This window comes from Drosophila eugracilis, unplaced genomic scaffold (genome assembly GCF_018153835.1).
Source record: "Drosophila eugracilis isolate 14026-0451.02 unplaced genomic scaffold, ASM1815383v1 contig_1438, whole genome shotgun sequence".
NCBI classification, from domain to species: Eukaryota; Metazoa; Arthropoda; class Insecta; order Diptera; family Drosophilidae; genus Drosophila; species Drosophila eugracilis.
In genome coordinates this window covers 24,172-46,358 of record NW_024572246.1, presented here as the reverse complement: position 1 = coordinate 46,358, position 22,187 = coordinate 24,172, and the positions used below count along the sequence as shown (strand labels likewise).

Genomic DNA, 22,187 nt, shown 5'->3' with positions numbered 1-22,187 from the left:
AACGGGAAAAAAAAAGAAAGATGGTGAATTCAAAAAAAATCAAACAGACGATGGACATGCAGGCGGTCCAAGTTTCTGGGAGGGAGTCAGGAGATGAGACCTACACCAATGCGTGAATATGGAGCACATCATTAATTATGCCCCTGGGCCTGTGTTTGCCGCTGAGCCGATTTATCTGACATTTTTTGGTATTGAAAGTTCTTCGTGCTTCCTGTGGATTTCTTCCCGAAACAAAAATAAAAGAATTTCACCCGCCCGGGTTCCTCTCGGCGAGTCGAGATCATTTGTTTCCCTGGCGACACATGCCTGGACCTTTGGACAAGCACTTACAAAAGTTACTCCTTCCCAGGCTGGCCATTTCAGAGTGCATTTGGCCGAGGGAGATCAATTGGATTTGCTGCTAGCACTTTATTAGGGCTCTGCTGGGAATTTTCCTGTAAATTGAGCTGTTTTTAATGGCAGCTCTTGAACTCATTACGGAAATAGTACTAACTAAGGCTGTTAAATCCCTTTATAAGATGCATAACAAAATGGTTTATTGCTAACAGGATGCTACCAAGTCTACAACACAAAAGTATATAATATTGTTTTGTGGAAACCAAGAATAAACTTACCTCTTAAGCATACTATATTTAGTATAGCTTAGTATAGTATACTAGCGACATCATTTTTATTACATTAGAGGGAGATAAGTCTTTGGAAACAAAATTAAGTCTTCACTTGCACTATTTTATTATCATTTTTACGAACAAGGAACAACGTGTGCCCATTATGCAACATCTCCCAGATTGACATCCACCATATTATTTGCTCCTGCTCCTCCCTTTCCACGCAAAGATCCTTATTCCTCAATAATCCTGATCCAATCACCACCATAGCTAACCCCACAGACACAAACTCTTTAAACATCCTCAAATTCCTAAACAACTCCCATATCACCTCCCAAATCTAACTAAATCAATTTTTTTGTAAATAAAATGTAAATAGTAATCCATAGTAATATCTTATATATACTCATAATCCAATCATTTACAAGCCATATTCTAACTTAAGCCGAGCTGAAGGCCCTACCTGCTATTGCTCCTATCCATTTGTTAGCTCTTAGTTTTAACTAATTGTTAGCCTTAGATAAATAAATAAATAAATAAATTATCATTTTTATAGTTACTAGGAGAATAAAATAAATTGAAAATTGTTCTTGCATTAGGATAATGTTCTTATTAGTGCTTAAGAATGCAAAATATTTCTCTCTTTCTAGGAACTATTTTAGTATTCATAAAAAGTAGAGCCAAATAAAGGAATCATCATAGTGATTTCAGCTTGAGAAGTATGTTTAAAAACGGAGATTAAATGCTCTTTCACACTATTTATTAGTGTATGTATATATTTTTTGTTTAATTTATTAAGTGTAGAATCTGTACAGCAAGTAAAAATACCTTAACTTGACAAGGGAATAAAATGAAAAATAAACCAGAAACAAGTAGGAGGACTATAGACTGTATATATAAATATATATTGGAATGACTTCTTTGGTAAATAAATAATAATTATAAGGCTAAATTCCTTCTCGAATTGCCGTATTATTATCCCAAAACTACGTAATAACATTTGTTAATAATTTGCACTTCTCCAAAAGTGGTAAACATTCGAGCTGCGTGACTGGAAAAAACTAGAGGAAAAAGTGCAACCTGAGCATCGGACAATTAGGCTTTGTTCATTAATTAAGGCGGCTAACAGCAGACTGCAATTGCAAGTTTGAGGCTTCTAATCTGCACATTACAGACAAGTACTTATCGCCGTGAGGGGCCGAATGAATTGCTCAATTGCGAAGGGCGGGATGATAGTTGGGAGCCTGAACTTGATCGGATTTCTAGAGAGGTGGAGGAGGAGGAGCAGCCGGGCTAGAGACGGGCAGTGAGCATATGCAGTCAATTAAATAAGCATTTATTAACCCAGCCACTGCACAAAAGCTGTTAACAAAGCCATTTGGCCATTTCAGAAAATGAAAACGTTCTCAAAAGGTGTTCGTGAGTTTGGCCAAGGAGTCAGAGGCAGCCGGGGATTGGAGGGGCCAGCAACGCCGACCGAGAGAGTGTCTCTGTGTCTCTGGGTCCGGAAAAAAGCGGTAATTGATGGTCTTGGCCAGGACGGCTAGTGCAGTTGTTGTTTTCGACCAGCATGGAGCCCACATGCATTTGCAGTCGCCTTCTCCCTCTCTTTCTGGGCGTATCGCCATCCCACTCCTGGCTGGATTTCACGCATGGAACTCGGTCGGCGTCCCGTCTGGTTTGCTGTGCACTGAGAAAGAAGTCTAGTAGAGAAAAGAGTCTTAGTAAGTCTTACAAAGGTAATAATTGCAGTTTCTTGATTGTTGAATATATTCAAATATTTGAGTTCAGGATCAGGATGATAGATACTAGATTAATATGTAAAAGATATAAACCTTTGAGATTGGTTTCCCATAAGCTCATATGAGTCTCTGATGGGAATATATCATATTGTAGTCTGAAATTTAAGCTTTTTTACCCTTTCATTCATTTCATTCTTGATATGTTTTAAGTTGAAGATGGTAACTAAGGGGTTCCTTACTCTTATTTTCAATGCGAATTCTAATCCTTGAAAGATTCCTAATGGGCCGATGTTCTATGTTCCATTTTAGGGCATATATTCCTTAAGAGTTTTATAAGATGTAATATAAATTACCCATCAATCGATGAGTTCTATTGGCTCCTATTCTTCGAGTGTGGATTTGGTTTTTTCGGCGAGTCCCAGGTTCCAATCCCTCCCGGGCCATATACATAGTGGATTCGAATTGAATTTTGGCGGCGGGTTCATTAATCATTATTTCAATCATGAAACAAATGTGCTCGCTCTGTGCTGATGCCTGTTGTTGTTGTTGTTGTTGTTGTTGTGTCTTGTGAAATTTCGTTGCTGTTCTGCCAGCCCCGAAGCCCGCAGTCGGCAGTCCAAGATTCCAGATTGAAGATCCCATACCCCAGCTCCTCCCTTTCGCTGGCCATCTTCGATGCGCTTCAAAGATTGATAATCGCTGGGATATCTTTAAATTTAATTAGTCACATTCATAACAGACCGCCAGCCAGCGAGCCGTACCAAATTACATGTTACAACAAACGGAGCCTCGCTTTTAGCCATGTTTATGCTCCTCCCCCTTTTTCCCTCCGATTTTACTAGCTTCTCCCGATCCGCAGGGAGATATATGTGTGAGAAACTGAATTCCCCGATCTCAGGTTTCTTCGCCGTAGCTGCCGTTCGATATTTCCCTGGCCCTTTAATGAAAAATCGCCGTTGTTACTAATTATGATTGACACAGACGTAATTGGAAATTTGGGCAAAGCTTTTCGGCCCAACCGCTGCCATCTTGGCCACTTCTGGCATTTCGACTACGGCTTCGACTTCGGCAGTCTTCAAAAAGTTTCACTAAATTAAAGGTTTTTGGCTCAAACTAGCCGAAAAGAAAAACTTTCTTTGATGGATAAGCGCAAGTTTTGGGGGGATATTCCCCGACTTGGTGTGAAAAATATTTAAAGAAAGTTTAGTGACTTCCTGGAAGAAGGTATTTGGGTCAATCAGTGGAAACTCATGGCTTTAGTTATAGCTTATTGGATAAGGAATAGCTTGCCAGACCTCCTAGGGTTTTTGGAACCATCAAGCTCTTTACTTTACTCTTTAAGCTGACTTAGAAGGGATACACTTTTTGGATAAAATTAAGAATAGTTTTTTAAAAGTTAGATCACTTGTTAGTCTGGCTTATAAAATGTGAAAATTGTACTTATTTATTGGAATGTTTTTAAAGAAAATATGTTTATTTTTTGATAATAACATATATCTATTCAAGGAAACAAAGAAGAGGCACTAATGATAAAACAATTTAAAGGAGAAAAATATACAAAACTTACATAGTTTAGTATTAGTTATAAGCTAAGTTTTTTGGCATACCTTTTCCTCAGTTTAGTCAACTAAAATAACCACTAAAAACGAATTCCCAACCATTTAATTACTATTTATAGTATTGTTTTCAATCTATTCAATCTCTTCAATCAATTCAATTCAATTTCCTCAATCAATTCCATCATTAGATGAGTTTCATTTTTGTTCTTTTAAATTTTTATTACAGTCATTTACAAAATGATGGATAATTGCCGAGAGCTTATGGGAGATGGGGTTCTAGAGAACAATTATCCTTTTATTGTTGCTAATTTGATGGCTTAATTACGACATTGGGAATGACAAATTTCCAGTGATATGTGAATATTTTAATGGCCCTCTCGATAAGGCATCTGCCCAATAGCCCAGCGAGCTTCTCACTTTCTAGCCAGAACTCAGAGACATGCCGGAGTTTTGCCACGAAGATGCTCGTAAACAGCTAAGATCATTAAGCATAATTTGGAGGAGATTTCTTAAGTTTTTGGAACTAATGCGAGGCAATTAGGGTTTCATCTTTTCCAGCCAATTGGCGGCAAAAGGCGATCGATGGCTGGCTTTTGGCCCGAAGCTCTAGTCCGGTCCACATGCAGTAGAGATCCCCATCGGAGTCTCCATTATGGTGAGTTGTGCAGCAAAATTAAATCAATCAGAGATAATCTGTCATGGTAATGGGCGCCTGTCCAGCTCCAGTCTCTCAGTCTCCCAGCGTATGGCCCCCAGGCCATCGGCTTCGACTCATTTAAGTGATTCGTGTAATTATTTTAAACAGCCGCAGTGTAAATTTCGTTAAACATTCATCTCCGCTCGGGACTCGGAGCATATCTAGGCCCGTTTTGGGCCTAATATGACAGGTAAACAGTTGAGGCCAGTGATAAATGGCCAGCAATGCTTTGGAACTGAACCACATTTAATTGTCTCAGGTCTCAGGTCTCAGATCTCGGGTCTCTGGGGGGAGTGAGAAGGTAAATGCAAAACTTTCGATTGGTATTGTAAATATGACTTTAATGACTATAAAAGTCAAAACTGGCTTTAATTCCGAGAGCCACACACTCTAGAGGCGTTCGGCAAGCTTAGCCAGTCAATCATTAATCACTCAATCAATCATTTCGCCAAACGATTCCTGGCAGCCTTCATTGTCCTGTTGTTTTCGCCAGAAGAAGAACCTCCAGCTTTTCACTTCGGTCTCCAGCTAATCAACATCCCTGATTCCCCCCAGACCCACTCCTTGTTCCCAGAGTTCCCCCTGGTTAGGCTGAATCTACGCAGCCTTGTCAACATGTCGTTAACACAATTTCCATACCAGATTGATTGGAATGCCAGTCTCGGAGTGAAGGCTGTCTTTGTGGGGGAAGTGGGTGTGTTGGGAGAATCTAAAGGAAAATTTCGAGATTCTTCTGGATATAGAAATCATTTTAAAGGGCTTATATCTTTTATGTTCCAGCACTCAAGTTGATTAAAAACATATTCCAGGATTGTTCAACTAAAAAGTTGAACAACAGTAGTAGTTAGGCAAGGTCCAGAATAAATCCGTTTATGAAATTTCGTTTGAATATACATATTATATGGGAAAAACTTAGCAATAGTCAAGAAAATAACATATAATGATGTATTTACTAAGTTAGTAATCTAACTTTTACTTTTTATTAGATTTTAGTAAAAGTGAAATGATATGACTTTGGTTTTGGTTACCAGAAACTGAAGTCATGAAGATCTTACCATCACTTTTGTAATACAGACATTAACCTTCAATCTTTAACGAAACATTAGTTTAGTTAGACTGTTTAAATAGGGAAATCAAACTTAAGAATTTCATTAAGAATATAGAAACCAAACTACAAAGGGTAGTTTTAAGGCTTAAATGGATGGCTGGCTAGAAAAGCTTGCTGGTGCTAGAAAAAAATCAGTTTTTAAAACAGGAAAAACCTAAAAATATCACATAACGTATTCAAGAATGTCAGCTTGAGTTTACCTAAGCCTAAAATCCCTGAACATTCTATTAATACTTCATGTGCCCATTCCCATGATTAGCATAAGCCTAATCATAGATATTAGTCCACTAATCAGTGGCTGTGGATACCACCCATTTGGCATAATATTATTCGATCGCAGACTGCCGGGCTTCTTAATTTTATATCACAAACTTTTGATGGCTGGCTTAAAGAAGCGAGCTGAAAACAAAGAAAATCCCATACTCAAGGCATGGTGGTTCCTCTATACACATATATATATATACATTCGCATTGGTGGTCGTAATGTGCCTGTGGATGCGACATCATTAATCACGTCTCACTGTGTTGCCTCGTGCAGCAAGTGAACTTCCTTCTGCCGCCGCCTGACAGTCGCAACTGATTGCTGGATCTGAATTGGGATTTCGGACTCAAATGCCCCGGACAAAGAGCAGGGAATAGCAACAAACACACGAATAGTACTTCTCCCCCATTCGTGGCATCCTTTTTGTGCCACATCCCATCCTCCCTGCTGTTGCAAAGCTCTCAGTGACGCCCCTTCCCTTGCCAGTCCTGAGACTTTCCCTTGCCACCCACCTTGAGTTTCCATCCACCTAAAGAGCTGTGTCAGAGCTGAGGAAATTCAATGTAGCAGCCACTAATGCCGCTGAGTTCAGAAGTTCCTTGAGCAACGGCCAAGAAGGAATCAAATATGCTGAAGATGCAAATGCAAACAGTCAAGGAAAGTGCTTTGGTTTGAATTTAAAAGGAAGATTTAGGATTTAGGAAGATCATTTAATTCAAAACTGCAATAAAAATTGAGAAATAATGTAGTTAAAAGTGAGAGTTCACTGAGTATGAATTACAGAAGGCAGAATCTTGCATTTAAGTTGCTTTTTTAGCATGAGATTAAGTTTATGAAGAAGGATTTTGCTATATTATCCTTAAAGGCTTAACAGCTTTGCTTTGCTTAAAATGAAACAAATTAAGAACTTAAAAATGTATCATTCTTAATGCTATTCTTCTTTGAACTATACAAATCTATAAGAATGTAAGAATTAGATATAAAACTTGTTGATATATAAGATCAGATTTTAAAATTATTACTATAATGGATTTTTGAAGGAATAAGGATATGAGAACTGTAAGATAATTAGAGCTGTAAGGATCCTCCCAGGAAAACTTCCATTTGGTAAGTAAAAAATAAAAGCATAAAAAATTGAAGAAATAAAATTCAAATTCAACTTGGACCACCAATCAGATCAAAAACTTTATTGTTAACATTCTAAACACCTTCGTTACACCCCCATGATATATTAGCAGGTCTATTGTACAGTTTGTAAACAAAAAGAAGCGTAATGAGCCAGACAATACTATTAGTTAACATGCAAGTCCCATTAGTTAACATTCGCCAGTCAATTAATCCGAACACTTTAAGGTGGAGTGAAGAGCTGAAACCAACATTTACACCTCTCAGCCTGGCCAACGGTCCGCAGACTAAATTTAAGTTTTATACACTTAACTGGCCTAATGGCGTTTTGATGGTGACCATCAAAATCGAATCAGTTGGAAGTCGATTAATTAGTGGCCCTGCCTCCTATATTCCCCGTTAACACATGCAACTGACGGCGGAGGTGGCTCAGCACGTGGACCCAATCGAGAGGGGGTTAAGGTATTTTTGGTGGTTTTATGGGCGGTTCAATTATTCGGCAATTAGCCAGAGTCACAGAGTCAGAAACACACGCCCAGAAGTGTGACTCGAATTTATGTTTGTTTTGGAAGGAGTTGGGGTATACTAGCCTAGAGGAATCTCTATAGTAAGATATATCTACTTTATTTTATTACATTTTCTATTATTCCAGTTAAGGCTCCCCTTCACTCATCCACTTTCCTCGTAATGCCTCTTACAGTCAGTCTAAATATTTACTAAAAACATTATTAAAGCGTTAAATGCCCGACCTTCTCGCCGTGCATTATACAACAATCATTCTATCGATTTTCCATGTTTTGCCTGCTTCATTTGAATAACTGCCCGTCATCGCCATAACAACAACAACAACAACAACAACATCAACAGCAATGGAAAAATCACGGTAGTAATGATAACAACAATAACAGCCTTAACCCTAGCGAGACCACAACAATAATCACATAGGAGAACATTATGCCAAAGTGATATTCGTCGGTCGTTCGATTGAAATTATTGCAAGTCAGCTCAGACTCTCCAACTCGGTAGCTGGATTCAGTCGGAGAAATCGGCATACCATAGTTCCCTCCCTCCTCTTCAAGATCAATACTGTTCTTATCCCAGACTCCGCTGCATCTCCTCTGTAGGAGCCCGTAGGAACCCATTTCGGAAAGTGGAAAATAAATGGTCTGGTCCATATCCACACTTATGTCTTGTCCGGGATCGATGAAAGCCCTCTGAAAATGGGCGGCGCTTCTTGGACCGCAGCCAGACGACTTTTTCACCGACTTCAGTTTTCGAGCGTGCGCCATGACTGCGTAGGCACCAACACATTTGCAGGCAAAAGCAACCGAAATTTAGTGTTCGTGAGAGGGTCGTACAGTCGAGGTTGGGTATAAAGGTATGGATGAGCGCAACAGACGTGGGCTGTTAGAAGAGATTTATAATAAGCTCTTGGCCATTTGAAGTTAAATATTTTGTGGTTTGGTTAATAATTCATTAAGGAAGGGTACCTCCATAGCTTATTTTGTACATGTTAGCGATTGTGCTCCCTTCGTTGTTGATATTTCTGTTTATATAAATTTTTTCAATTTTAAAATAAGAACAAATTACCCATCTTTAAAAATAGCATAAAGATTTCCAATAACGAATTCATTTCCGTTGCAAGTTTAATGTGTTTTAAGAAACTTGTTTAAAATTTGAGAAAACATATTTTTAATTAGCTATTTGCTCTGTGACTTGTACATTAGAGGCACATATATATATATATATATTGAAAGTTCTAGAACCGTAATGAAACGTCAAAAACAAATCCAAAAAAAAACCTTTATTTTTCACTCCCATATCCCTGAACTAGTTCAATATTGCCTGCCACCACTGTAACCACCACTCTGAATGGGTGTGACCAAAGTCATTGCCATCTCGCTCTGGCCCCTAAGCTCCCTCCCTGTCGCACAAGAGAGAGAGAACCACGTTCGGTGGTGGAAAATGGCGACCGAGGAAGGAGGGTGAGAAAAGAGCGAGCAGACATGGCTGCGGTAAGTGTATGGCTCTCCTTCCATCGCGCTGCGTGTGTGTGTGTGGGCCGTCCTTCGGTAGTAGCTGCTGCAGTGGAAACCCGTTTTGATGGCGATGGCGGTGGGAGAGAGCGAGCGAGAGAGCGAACGGGCGAGCGAAGAGTGGCGAAACAGGTTCGCTCGCGCGGAGAGCTAACACCAGCGAGCATAACAAAAAATCGGCTCGAATGGAACGGTTCGTGTTTGCAGCGCACTCGTAAGACCGAAGCGTCCGACTTTTCTCCCAGTGTGTGTTTTAAGTTCATAAAAAACCTATTTTTATAACCGGAAAATAGCGCCATTGTCAAGTTTCTCGGAATCACCAGATTCCAAGGCTTTCAAAAGTGCCAACAAAAAGTGCAAATCCATAAGTTCTCAAAACAATAACCGTGAAAAACGGATATATCGTTAATAAATAACTAAAAATAAGTGTGATTTAAATCAAATAACGAATCTAAGTTTTGTAAAACCAAAAGGCAATAGCAAAGAAAACCACAAGAAGTGGTTAACCCTAACCAATAGTTACTGTACTAAAGCCAAAAGATTCGGAATATGTGCAAACCGAGTGAAAGTGTCTAAGAAAATAGCAACAAAGAATAAATCCAAAAAGAAAACCCCCCTGGAGCACCACGATCCCACAGATCTCCCGTCATGAGCTCTTTCCTCATGGGTTACCCGCATGCTCCACATCATGTCCAAAGTCCCATGTCCATGGGCAATAGCCTGGACCCCAAGTTTCCGCCGGTGGCCGATGACTATCATCACTACAACGGACACTATTCGATGACCGCTTCCACGGGCCACATGAGCGGAGCCGTCGGCGGCGGTGGAGTGACAGGTGTTGGGTCGGTGGGCGGTGGTGGAGCCGGTGGGATGTCGGGACATCCGCATGCCATGCATCCGGCGGACATGGTCAGCGACTACATGGCCCACCACCACAATCCGCACAGCCACTCCCATTCCCACACCCACTCGCTGCCGCACCATCATAGCAATAGTGCGTTGTCCGGACACCACCAGCCATCCGCCGGCGGTTATAGCTCCAACTACGCCGCCGCCACTCCGCCCTCACATCCGCACTCGCATCCGCATGCCCATCCGCACCAGAGCCTCGGCTACTACGTACACCACGCCCCCGAGTTCATATCCGCCGGAGCGGTGCACTCGGATCCCACGAACGGTTACGGCCCGGCGGTAAATGTTCCAAATACCAGCAACGGCAGTGGAGGCGCTGGAAGCGGAGGAGTGGTCGGAGGTGGATCAGTGGGTGGATCGGCAAATGGATACTACGGCGGATACGGCGGGGGCTATGGGGCAGCCAACGGCAGTGTGGGCAGCACCCACTCCCAAGGACACTCGCCACACTCTCAGATGATGGATTTGCCCCTGCAATGCAGCTCCACGGAACCGCCGACGAACACGGCGTTGGGATTGCAAGAATTGGGTGAGTAGATAGTAAATGGGAAGACTTGCAATTTGCTCAAAGATGAACCTAGTGGTTTAAAATTGTTCTCTTTAGTCTAATAGTTACTTTTAGATACTCAAAAACCTATTTCCTATATATAACACGCATGTTCTCCAAGGCAGATACACCTTGCACTTAAAAACTTTAATAAAACGTTAAATTTCCAGTTAAAACTTTGAATCACTCCAATATCCGTGACGTTTCATTATTAATCCATCCACCAGCAGTTTCTTTCTATGCAAAATGTTGAAGTTGTTTATGGAGAAATAATTTACAATTAACTAGAAATTTGCTAACAAGTTCGTATATATTCGCCATACTGAAAAATATCTTTGAATAAAAGAATACTTTATATTATTTTCAAAAAATTGGAATATAGATTGATAATTGATAGATTGGTTGGAACAACAATGTCATTTGAAGATTGTCTGAACTTTAATATTTGTTATTATTTTATGTTTCCTTTTCAAGAGTTCAAAACTCTTTAATTGTGTAAACATTGAGTGTCTTTAATACCGCGTTTCACAATTGTAAGCCTTTTATCAATAGCATCTGCATAAAACCAGTATAAGAAATACAATATAGAAATATTCCGTTTTGTGAATACAAAACTATTCTCAGCTTTCGATGTTCAACAGGAACTCATAAGAATTTTACAATTTCATATCACATCTATTAGAAAATACATACAAATAGATACTTCGATTCCTAATTGCCTTAATAATAATATTATAAAAAAATTCCCCGTAGGCCTAAAACTAGAAAAACGCATTGAAGAAGCTGTACCTGCCGGCCAGCAACTGCAAGAGCTGGGGATGCGATTGCGCTGTGATGACATGGGATCCGAAAATGTAAATACCCTGCAAATATGTACTACTCCAAGAGAACGGATATAATCAGTGTTTTGATTGACTTGTTTAGGATGACATGTCGGAGGAGGATCGGCTCATGCTGGACCGATCTCCAGACGAACTGGGCTCCAACGACAACGACGACGATCTGGGCGACTCAGACAGCGATGATGATCTGATGGCGGAGACGACCGATGGCGAACGGATCATCTACCCCTGGATGAAGAAGATCCATGTGGCGGGAGTGGGTAAGTTGCTCCTCCTTCTCCCTTTCCCTTTTGCGCCCTCATCTTGTGGCCCATTTTTCGGGGTATGCTAATTAAATTACTTAGCTGCCAACACCCACTTGATCCACTGACAGGCCCCTGTAATGTTCGTTCTTTGGCGAAAACAGAAATGAAAATAAACAAAATAAAAGCCAAAGCCAAAGACACCAACCAACCAAACCCACAGGAAAAAAAGAAAACTGCGACTTCAAGCTCATTAATCAAAATCAAGAGTGCCACGCCTTGTGTCGAGGGGCGAACCGTGTTCACCAAATGACAAGTTCCTGTACATACTGCTCCTATATAATGTAATGCACATATCGCTGACTGTGTTCCACTCGCCTGCAATCAGCACTCCATTGGCTCCAGCTCCTGGTAATAAGCCCTCTTCACTGGTTCTTTCAGCACTTGAACCGACTTAAAGTCAACTTGGATTGTTGTCAATTGATACATCATACGAGTATATATACAGGGAGATCTGGGGGATCCAGAATTGAACTGCATAAGAATTTGTATAGAATATTATAAGAATCTATATAGTATATTATATGGAACAGGAAGGATGACTTTCAATATTTACTTTCATCAAGACAGTAGGCTACCTATAGTAAGGGGTGTCCCTATATACTTTTCCGAACTACGATTATATTGCCAAAAAAGTGAGATTGCTAAGAAAGAGAGACTCTTGGAAACTAAAGCACCTTAAGAACATCAACTTTAAATATTACTTTCTTACTTTTGAAACTACAAAAACCCCTTGCCATTTTCTTACCTGACATATCTATTCAGTATATTCTATACTTTCCCATACCCCCAACAATGCGATTTCCAATCAACTCAGTGACTCACACCGATTCATTCTTTAAGCCCAACAATCAGAGCTTACATGAATACAGTTCTTGGCAGAAAAACCTGAATGCAGCATAGAGTAAACTCAGAAGTGGAGAACAAGAACAGGTTTCTACTCGATGATTCCATTCACCAGATCCCCAGACCGACTGAATGGACTTCGTTGAGTTGGTTGACAGTGCTGGCCGGGCAGAGATAATTACCCTTAATTGTCGCGCCCAAAACGGGGAATTCATTCAGCCATGTGTCGAGTGTGTTACCAACAATATCCACCGGCCAACTGGCGATTGTCGCCGCTTATTGTTTTAATAATGCCGCATTGTGGATGCCTCGGGGCGGCAAGTAGGTGACGAATGCATTTACTAGGGGATCGGGAGGAGGAGGCTCGAAAAAACTGATAGATTGCTTTTTAATTAGCACAGTGTCGGAGTACTCCAGTTCGACCATAACCTTGACCCAAATGGGTAATTATATCGTTTCGCTTAACGCCACTCCGACTGGCTCATTGTCAAATGCCTCATCGGTTCATCGGTTTCCCAGTGCCCACTCCAGAGATTTGTCTCACTAGGGAGTTGTCTTTGCACTGGGAGAAATTTGAGATTCGAATGTAATGAACAAGAGATATTTTCTGATTTCTCAAAAGATTTTCTCGTAGTGGCAGACACAAAAAATCGAAGTAGTTCGTCAGACAGTGGGACAGACAGGCAAGCGATCGCTCAGGGGCATATTTGACAGAGTCGCAAGGTATATGTTATACCGACTCCGCTTCGTATTCAGATTCAGATACCAATTCCGATTCCGAAAACCCCCTCCACCGCCGTCGAGACCAAACTCCGACTGAGTGACGGATGGTCCGTGTCATTTGATGTTAATGTTGTGACATTTATCATGAGCGCACGACCACGAGAACAAGACGAAACTTGATTATCGCCAGTGCATCATCTCAGCCAGCGTCTGGGCATCCGTCTCGTTATGGCCCAAACCCCGAACGCAGCCCGTGACCCCGAGTCCCCGGGTGTCCCCTCCTCTGGTGTCATGTTGTTCCCTTTACAAATGACTTACACTCGCTTAGCACTTGCCCGAAACTAAGGCCCAAACTATGCCTCCGCTGTGGCGTGTGGTCTCTCTTGCCCAATTTATTTCATGTTTTGCCCTACGGCGGGCCTGAAACTTGCTCAAAACTTGGGCCTCTGGTGGCTGAAATGAGCCAGAGCTAGGTGTGAAACGAATTTGGAGAGCAATTTGTGGATTATTTAATAGTTGCCATTAAAAGTGTTGAAAGCCAATGAAAAGTTAATGGAATCGGGGGATTCGTTTAATGTTCGGGCTAATAAGTTTGGGATGGAACTTAATAAGTAGTGAGCGGAGATTAACAGTTTTGATTTTAAAATTCACTTCTTTTTTTTGTAAATATTATTATTATATTTTAATAATTATTATATTTAATAATTGGTTGAAAATTGATTCTTTTTTGGATTATTAAAAAGGTGCGAAAACTCAAAACATTGGCCTTCATTTCTAAGCAACAGTTTTTGTAGTCAATGCTCTTTAGGGGAAATTTTTATAAATCTAAATTCAGAATCTGAGATTGTCTAACAGAGAAGTGTAAAATCGAGAAGTATCAGTAATATGTCTATTACAATTTGAATGTATCTATATTAATATATTCCATTTAAAATCATTTTTGCTATTACAATCCTAGTCATAATATTCTTATGACAAAGATCATACATTGGTTAGTAACTATTATAAGTATTTAAAGTTCATAATCGATGGCGGTTTCTCTCGATTACATTTAAAAGGTGATTTTAGCAAATAACCAAAAGATCTACCCCTGTAATGTTAAAAGAAGCCTTTTAAATTAGTATTATTTTTGGGGATATCCAGGTTAGAATATCTTTAAAATGCGAATGTTAAATAAGTTTAACACAAGATAAGCATAAGCAGCTTAGTTAGCCAGAATGCTAATGCCAAAACTGAACGAAATAGATTCTGTGAGAAGAGTTGACTGAACAATATTGATTTCATGCACGACGCGGCCCAAGATGAGGCGGCTAAAAAGCCGTACAAGATTCGTGTTTATACAGGGGAGACTCGTAGACTTAGCTGTAGATTCGGAATAGCCGCTTTCAATGAACAGTGGAACGTGCACAGCCTTGTAACTGAATTTCAATGGCAAGTCCACGATTAAGTTTCCACCATAAGGCTGAGTTTGGCTGAGAGTCACAGTTACCCGATGACTTGCGGAAAAGCCTCCGAGGCGGGCAAAAAAAAAGTGCAAGCCGCAGATACAGATACAAGTTCAGATACAGATACAGATACAGATACATGAGGCCCAGACGCAGATGCTGTAAAGGCAGAGTTGGAATTGCGCCTTTTGCAGAAGTGCAAAAAGATAGGGCAAGGGGGTGGTATGGGGCGAGGAATCAGGGGAGTAATCACCGGCGGCCCAGGGCATGACAATGATGAAAATGACGCAGTAAAAATTAAGAAGTTCGCCTTTATGACAGATGGGGCACGAACAGCTGAGCCTCAGCTGGATTCTTCACAAAGCATAATTAGCGATCCCGCTCTCTCTTTCTCTCTCTCTCTCTCTCTCCCTGCCTCTTTCACTCGCTTTATTGCTGTCTCTGTTTTGGTTCGGCAATTTACGCCAATAAAGTTCTCTGGAGCTGTGCAAATTATTGAAATTGGCTTTAATTAGCGGAGCTTTTATTGCTGCTGCCACACTCTGCCCATTGTCGAAGAAGCTATATATATATATATATATAGTATATATCTGAACAAACTTGGTGGGGTTTCTGTGGGTTCTCGTCTCGAAAGCAACGACTCCCCAAGGTCGACTTACGCGTTCTCCATTGTTCAGCGGGCTTCGAGTTGGAGTCGTGAGCTTCTTAGCTGGTCTTGTCTTTCTTCTGGACTCCGCACTTTGTTGCTAGAAGTTGGCATCAGTTTCGGTTTCGGTTTCGCTTGATTTTACGGATCCATTCTATTTCCATTTCGTTAGCCCAACAAAACGATTCCGTCTTGGGGCAAGTGCTGGACTTTTCGGCTTAGTTGAATAACATTGTTGATGGTCATTCAATTGTCTGGTTTTTCGGTGCCAGAATCGAAAGTGAAGCGAATACTCATTGGAATGGGAAAACGACTTAGAAACCTTAGAAGTATTCAATACGCTTTTGAGATGGTTTCGTAGAAGAAATAGAAAGTGTTTTCAGAGGAATGTTGTTTAGTTTCTCTTTTCGAGAATGTTGATCTCTACTAGCTTATAATTATTTGCTTATGCTACACGATTTCCATTTTAAAGAAGTCCAGAAGAAGCTTGAGTAATTGAAAACCTTTGATCAAAGATTAAGCAGAAAAGCGACTGTCCCGCTTTCTTTATCAAAGAACATAATAAACACACTTTTTAAGAAGTTTTTGGTTCCCAAAGTCACCATTCTAAATTAATTTTAAACGCTCTAGAACTTTTGGCAAAAGCCCAGGGAAACTTCAGTTCTCATTCTGTGATTAGTTTCGCTTAGTTCATACGTAACAGTCTGTCTTTGCAACTTTAAAACTCTACTTAAATTAACATATTTTTCCGTTTAGCTGTGCACTTGGCTTAAAGCCATTGAAAAGCGGCCAAAGTATTTGCGCTTAAATTAACAAAATTCGAGTTGGAGAACGATTCTCCCACAGCGCGGCAACCAGTTCAAGTGCTGCGGGTACTTTACTTTGGCTACACGATTATACATATATGTAAGCATATATATATAGAGGGATATATGGTATATAGACGAGGGTTTGGGTGTTCTGCCCGTACATGTGTAAGTAGCATGAGCTCATGTTTATTTTTATTATTTGCCTGCCACAAATTGCAAGTCACTTGACAAGCTGCTGATGCAGCTCCCGCTGTTGTTGAAATGTTGACTTGCCTTTTTTCTTCTGCTGCTCGCTGTTGTTGTTGTTGTTGTTGTTGTTGCCATGAGCTCACACACTTTAATATACAAAAAACAGAAACAGCGAGCTGCGAGTAAAGTTTTAAACTTAGAACCCAGCTGGATAACGCGGCGTATGCGCAATCTCCGTTCGGGCATTCATTAGTGCAGACCGAAAATAAATTTCTTGCCATTTGTTAGCTGCATTCGAAATGCGATTTCCTCTAATAGGTGAACAGGTTTTCGTCTATAAATGTTTTGATGAATGTTCGCATAAATGAATTATGACAGCCGTTAAATATTTTCGGTTGATTTCTTTCTATTTTTCCTTACGATTTTTGTTGCCTGTTTTCGGGTTGGCACGAGTCGAATTTCTTTTTTTTGGGATTAACCACAGATATTTACACACTCGCTGGCGATTAATCATTTATATTCGGGCATCTTCTCTCATATCGAATGCAAAATGAATGGATTAAAAGAATCGAAGCCCGGAAGTTGTCTGGTGGCCACCGCACCTCAAAATCGGGTTGGCTTAAGCCCACAAATGAGGCCGCCAGACAACGGCTGATTATGAAATAATGCCTGACATAGTTTTCATTCGCTCTCTGGCTGGCTGGCTGGCTGGCTGGATGAAAATGTAGAGTCACAAACGCACGATAAATCATATGAAATTTTTGGATGGGACAAACATGCCGACAGCCTGTGGGACCGAAAGGGACAGCTGCTGCCTACGCACCAGGACCGGCGTGGGGCGCCAAATTTAATGCACGCCGCATGGCTTTCTCCCTTCTCTCCCTTCTGTCCACAGCTCTTTAGCACTTTTCCACCTAAAGTCCCCTCCGCACAAGAAACCTCTCCCCTCGGGGCTTGTGCAATCTTGATTTCCTTGGCCTTGTATGATTTGGCATTTTCATAAATTGGCTGCCATTCTTGCCGCTCTTAAATGCAATTGGCACTCTTTTTCGTTTTCGTTTTCGTTTTTCGTCTTAAGCCATGACACTGCGATTTCCTTTGCCCTGGCCTGGCCCGAACCGAAGTTCTTCCGCTTCGCCATCCGCGGCCTGGCAGTTTCGTTGAAATGTTGAAATGAAATGATACGCACTTATTAAAAACGAATTAACCCAGCATGCCGCCAACGCCAACGCCAAAGCCGGCGCGGACTCCTCTGCTGACGCAGCAGCTGACATTGGGATCGGTGTTGTTTCATTTCCCTGTCTGCCTGGTTTCCCTGCTCCTTTGGGTCTTTGTAATTGATATTGCAGTTGCCCCGCTTCGGCCATGGTGCCTCTCTTTTAATTTTCAATCCATGTTTGGGGTTTCCCTTGCAAGTCGATTCAATAATTGATGGATTAGTGTTACATGTTGGTCCTAAGCCAAATCTTGTTGATTAAATATTAAGTGTTGGAGGTGCAGGTTTTGGGAAATATTTTGATGGATATCGTTTTTAGGTGTACTTTCTAGGTAACTCAATTTGTAGTAAACTAAGGAGAGAGTCGCCTTGAAGGCTATAAAATATGTTAATTATCATAACATAAGCTACTTACTCTTACACTAAATAAACACACATGCTTACACAAATATGAGACACCTACGTACTATATGCCATAAAAGGTAACATGTTAGAAATCACTCTAGTTTTCACAGCTGTGTTCTTTGATAGACAGCCACAAGTAGTCTTGGCATATTAAACTTATGTTCAGACCTTACAATTCTAGAGCTAAATACAAGCATAAAATGTGACTATAAAAGTTAAATTACATCCTGACCCACTAATAAGTTTTAGTAATTATAAAAAATTCAAGTTTTAGAATCTACTTCACGAACGTTGGTACTTTTAATTGTGAAAATAACTGAGAAATTTTTACACATAGAACATTAACCAAACGAAGTTATGATCTTAGTGGAAAACATTTTCCGTTTCTCTGCTAGCCCTTGGCAAACATCTCTCATTGGAATACTTCTCCTAGCTAGGAAGTCTATATTTAGTACAGCAAAAAGGCGATGACTATCTGAGAGCTTTTCCTGAAACTCTTAGACTCATTTCAGTCAGAACCCAAAAAACTTTTAACAATGCTTGACCTGCCAACCCTGCCAACAAGAAAATAAAAACAGAAACTTGTCAGCAGCTCTCGAGCGCATCTGTTCCATTCCCTGCTGAACCTCTGCAGTGACCTGACCCATGTTAGTCCATTTTTTCAGATGGACCACCCAGTCCAGGCCCCACTCCTCCTCCTCTGTTTTGGGGGCCTGTCAACGGTTGGCTGGACATATATCATTAATCTAAGTTTCGGGCCGCCGAGCTGGGATTGAAATATTTCTATCAAATCGAAAGCTGTCTGTCACAGAGCAATGAAATTTTTATAAATGCACAACTCCCGGACGGGAAGTGCGAGGGCCTGTAGCTCTGATGGAAACATCAGCGGAGATGGACCAAATTGAAATTGATGGAGCGTGTAGAAAATTTGATGTCCATCTCCGCTCCGACGGGGCGGCAGGTGCGAGGCATTTATCTGGCGGCGATAAAAATGGAAAGAAAACGGAGTAAGACGGTGTGGCAAAGGGCAAGGGCAAGGGCAAGGGGAAATTGAAAGGGAAAACGGAAGGATGCAACCCTCAGATGTGTTTAATTTTCCAAACGGAAAAACTAACTGCGGCCGCGTAATATTTCGGGAGGCCCAAGGACAAGCCTGACATCCTGGCAGTTGCGCGCCATTTGATTTTGATTAATTATCCCGGGCCCAACTGACATGGCTCTTTCATGTGCCCGCGGGCTAACCCTCTGACCCTTCCTCCTTCCGAGGCACCACCCCCATCCCCTTCGGGCCTGTCCAGTTCCAAGGTGAAAGCGAGAAAAACTTTGGCGGGGGCTCTTTAAGGGTTGTCAACTTATCTGGGAGATTTATTGAGAACTTTGGCCTGTTATGAAACGCAATTTGAAGTGTATTAATTGCGGAGTCCCACCTCCACCCCATCTATCTTAATATTGTTTATACTCTCTGATCATTAATTATGAAAATCCTCCGTTCTTTCTGTCAGACTTACACGGGCAGAACAGGAAGCTCTCTGGGAGCTATTGAGAGAAGTCTTCATTACTAAAAGTTACTTAAGTTGAAGTCTCACTAACACCTTCCATTTTGAATAAAAATGCTCTACTTTATGTGATATTTTTTTATAAAAACTCAAATTTAAACTTTTTACTAACCCAAATCCACTTCCATCTTTTTCCTGTGCAGCCAACGGATCCTATCAGCCGGGCATGGAGCCGAAACGCCAACGCACCGCCTACACACGCCACCAGATCTTGGAGCTGGAGAAGGAGTTCCACTACAACCGCTACCTGACGCGTCGCCGGCGCATCGAGATCGCCCATACGCTGGTCCTGTCGGAGCGGCAGATCAAGATCTGGTTCCAGAACAGGCGCATGAAGTGGAAGAAGGACAACAAGCTGCCCAACACCAAGAACGTGCGCAAGAAGACGGTGGACGCCAACGGCAACCCAACACCGGTAGCCAAGAAGCCCTCCAAGCGGGCTGCCTCCAAGAAGCAGCAGCAGTCGCAACAGCAACAGCAGTCGCAGCAGCAGGCGCAGCAGACTCCGGTGATGAATGAGGTGAGTGGAGCGTGTTGAAAGTCAACAGGAACAGGCACTTAGGGCCATCTCCTCCGCAGAATTGGACGCCTTGCGTGCTCATTTATTACAAATTAATGTGCTATTATTAATGCAATTTACTTAGTTTAGTAAACGAACGCAGCACGCTTACTCATTACAATTGAGTTACTTAACTATTTATTAGTTTGAAACTTAAGATTAAAACGCCTTTAGTGCTACTTTGTAAATTAAGAACTATTTCTTGTTAAAACTAAGAAAAGATTTTAAGCAGTTGAGATCAGAAAGAGTGCGTAAACAAGCTTTTCATTGAAAGTTTTTAAGATGAGATATATACTAAGTAACAGTCCTTCTATGGCTGATTTTTAATCAAATTTGGTTGGATTTTAATAGATAGTTTTCCATATTTCGACGGCATATCCCTTTAAACTTAAAAAGTTAAAGAGTTAAAGCTATTAATATAGACAGATATATATGGCTTGAAGAACAGATAATATTTCCACTGTACTTATATTTTTACTCATGACAAAATTCACTAAAAATTCAAAATGGTTTTTACTTCACAAAGAGATACTGTCAGAATATATTCAAATATAAGTTAAACAAGTGCAAGAATGAACTTAGTGAGTCTTGTAATATTAACCACTTAGGTTTTCACTTAACAAATTATCACCTTTTGCCCATCTTTTCCTTTTCCTTACCTCCTTTCAGTGCCTTCGCTCTGATAGCTTAGAGAGCATTGGTGACGTCAGCTCGTCCCTGGGCAATCCTCCCTACATACCGGCGGCACCTGAGACGGCCAATTCGTATGCGGGATCTCAGCAGCACCTCCTCAGCAGCAGCAACAACAACAACAATGGCAGCGGCAATAACAATAACAACAACAACAGCAACAGCAACCTCAACAACAATAACAATCAAATGGGTCACACGAACCTGCATGGCCACCATCAGCAGCAGCAGCAGCAGCAATCCGATCTCATGACCAATCTGCAGCTACACATCAAACAGGATTACGATCTGACGGCCCTGTAGGAGCGGCAGGGTGATCCTCAAGATGACTTCGGCATTGTAAATTAGCTATCCCTATCATTCTTTGTAGTATTTTGTTTTCCATTTCGAATCAATGGCCTTGCTCTGGCGGCAAGGTTAGAGACAAATCGGAGTATACAGTGAACGTAGTTAGTTAAGGACCGACCATTAGGTAGACAACCCCCAACCCTCTCCTTATAAACTTGTAATTCCCATCTCCCACCACACAAAATGTTGTATATGAGTTCTACTTAAGCACCTTAGGATCCAGGTTTAAGAGTTTGTATAAAGCCTAGAACGATTCGTCATAGCTATTAAGTGGCATCGCACTTAGCTCTAGAATTGCCTATTTGTATGATTATAATAATTATAATTATAAACAATTATAAATAAATACCATTACGAATGTAGTTGGCATCTGTTGTGCGTCTCTAGATGTTTGTAAGTTCGTACTTATATTTTATGGATACAAATAAAACCGAAAAGCGAAAAGTATATCGAAATAAAGAGAGTATATTGTATATGGAAAAGAAAGTAAAGAACTTATTTGATTCAATTTATTGATTAATAAGTGGGTTTTCGGGGTGCTGTTGAGGTAGCCTGTCAAGAAGGGACTTGTCTTGGGATCGAAAAGGGTTTCAATTCAAGCCCATCTCAGCTGAGATCTGTCTTATCCCTACAAAGATATTCACTATTTGCTTTTAAGTTATGCTAACTCTAACTAAATGGAAATACCTATTAAGAAGCTATACTCGCATCTCCATCTAACCAAAACAAACCAAATCTTAAAGAAATCTTCGCCAGATTGAGATTTCTGAATGGGTTAACCAACTCCTTTGATTGATAGCCCCGAAGATAGGTTGCTCAACCCGCCTACGCGATTCCCCTTAGAATACAGGCAAACTTGCACACTCGACCATAATCCGCTGATTCATCATCGCTCATTGTCAACTAATTAGGACAAATTTAAACATCATGGCCCAAACGCTGCTGGGTAGCCAAATTCAGAGCCAAGCTCCTTTTGTTGGGGGGACGTCTTTCGGGCTAAAGAATTCAACAGGCC

General features: G+C 41.0%; 1 protein-coding gene across 1 annotated transcript; it reads left to right on the top strand.

The window, feature by feature from the left end:
* Positions 1-9,321: 9,321 nt before the first annotated feature.
* LOC108117570 (homeotic protein deformed) lies at positions 9,322-21,613 on the top strand. The gene is made up of 5 exons (XM_017230081.2): positions 9,322-10,578; positions 11,350-11,450; positions 11,521-11,698; positions 19,719-20,095; positions 20,804-21,613. Exons 1-5 carry the CDS (start codon positions 9,786-9,788, stop codon positions 21,125-21,127), a joined length of 1,773 nt encoding a protein of 590 aa, XP_017085570.2. The 5' UTR covers positions 9,322-9,785; the 3' UTR covers positions 21,128-21,613.
* Positions 21,614-22,187: the final 574 nt, after the last annotated feature.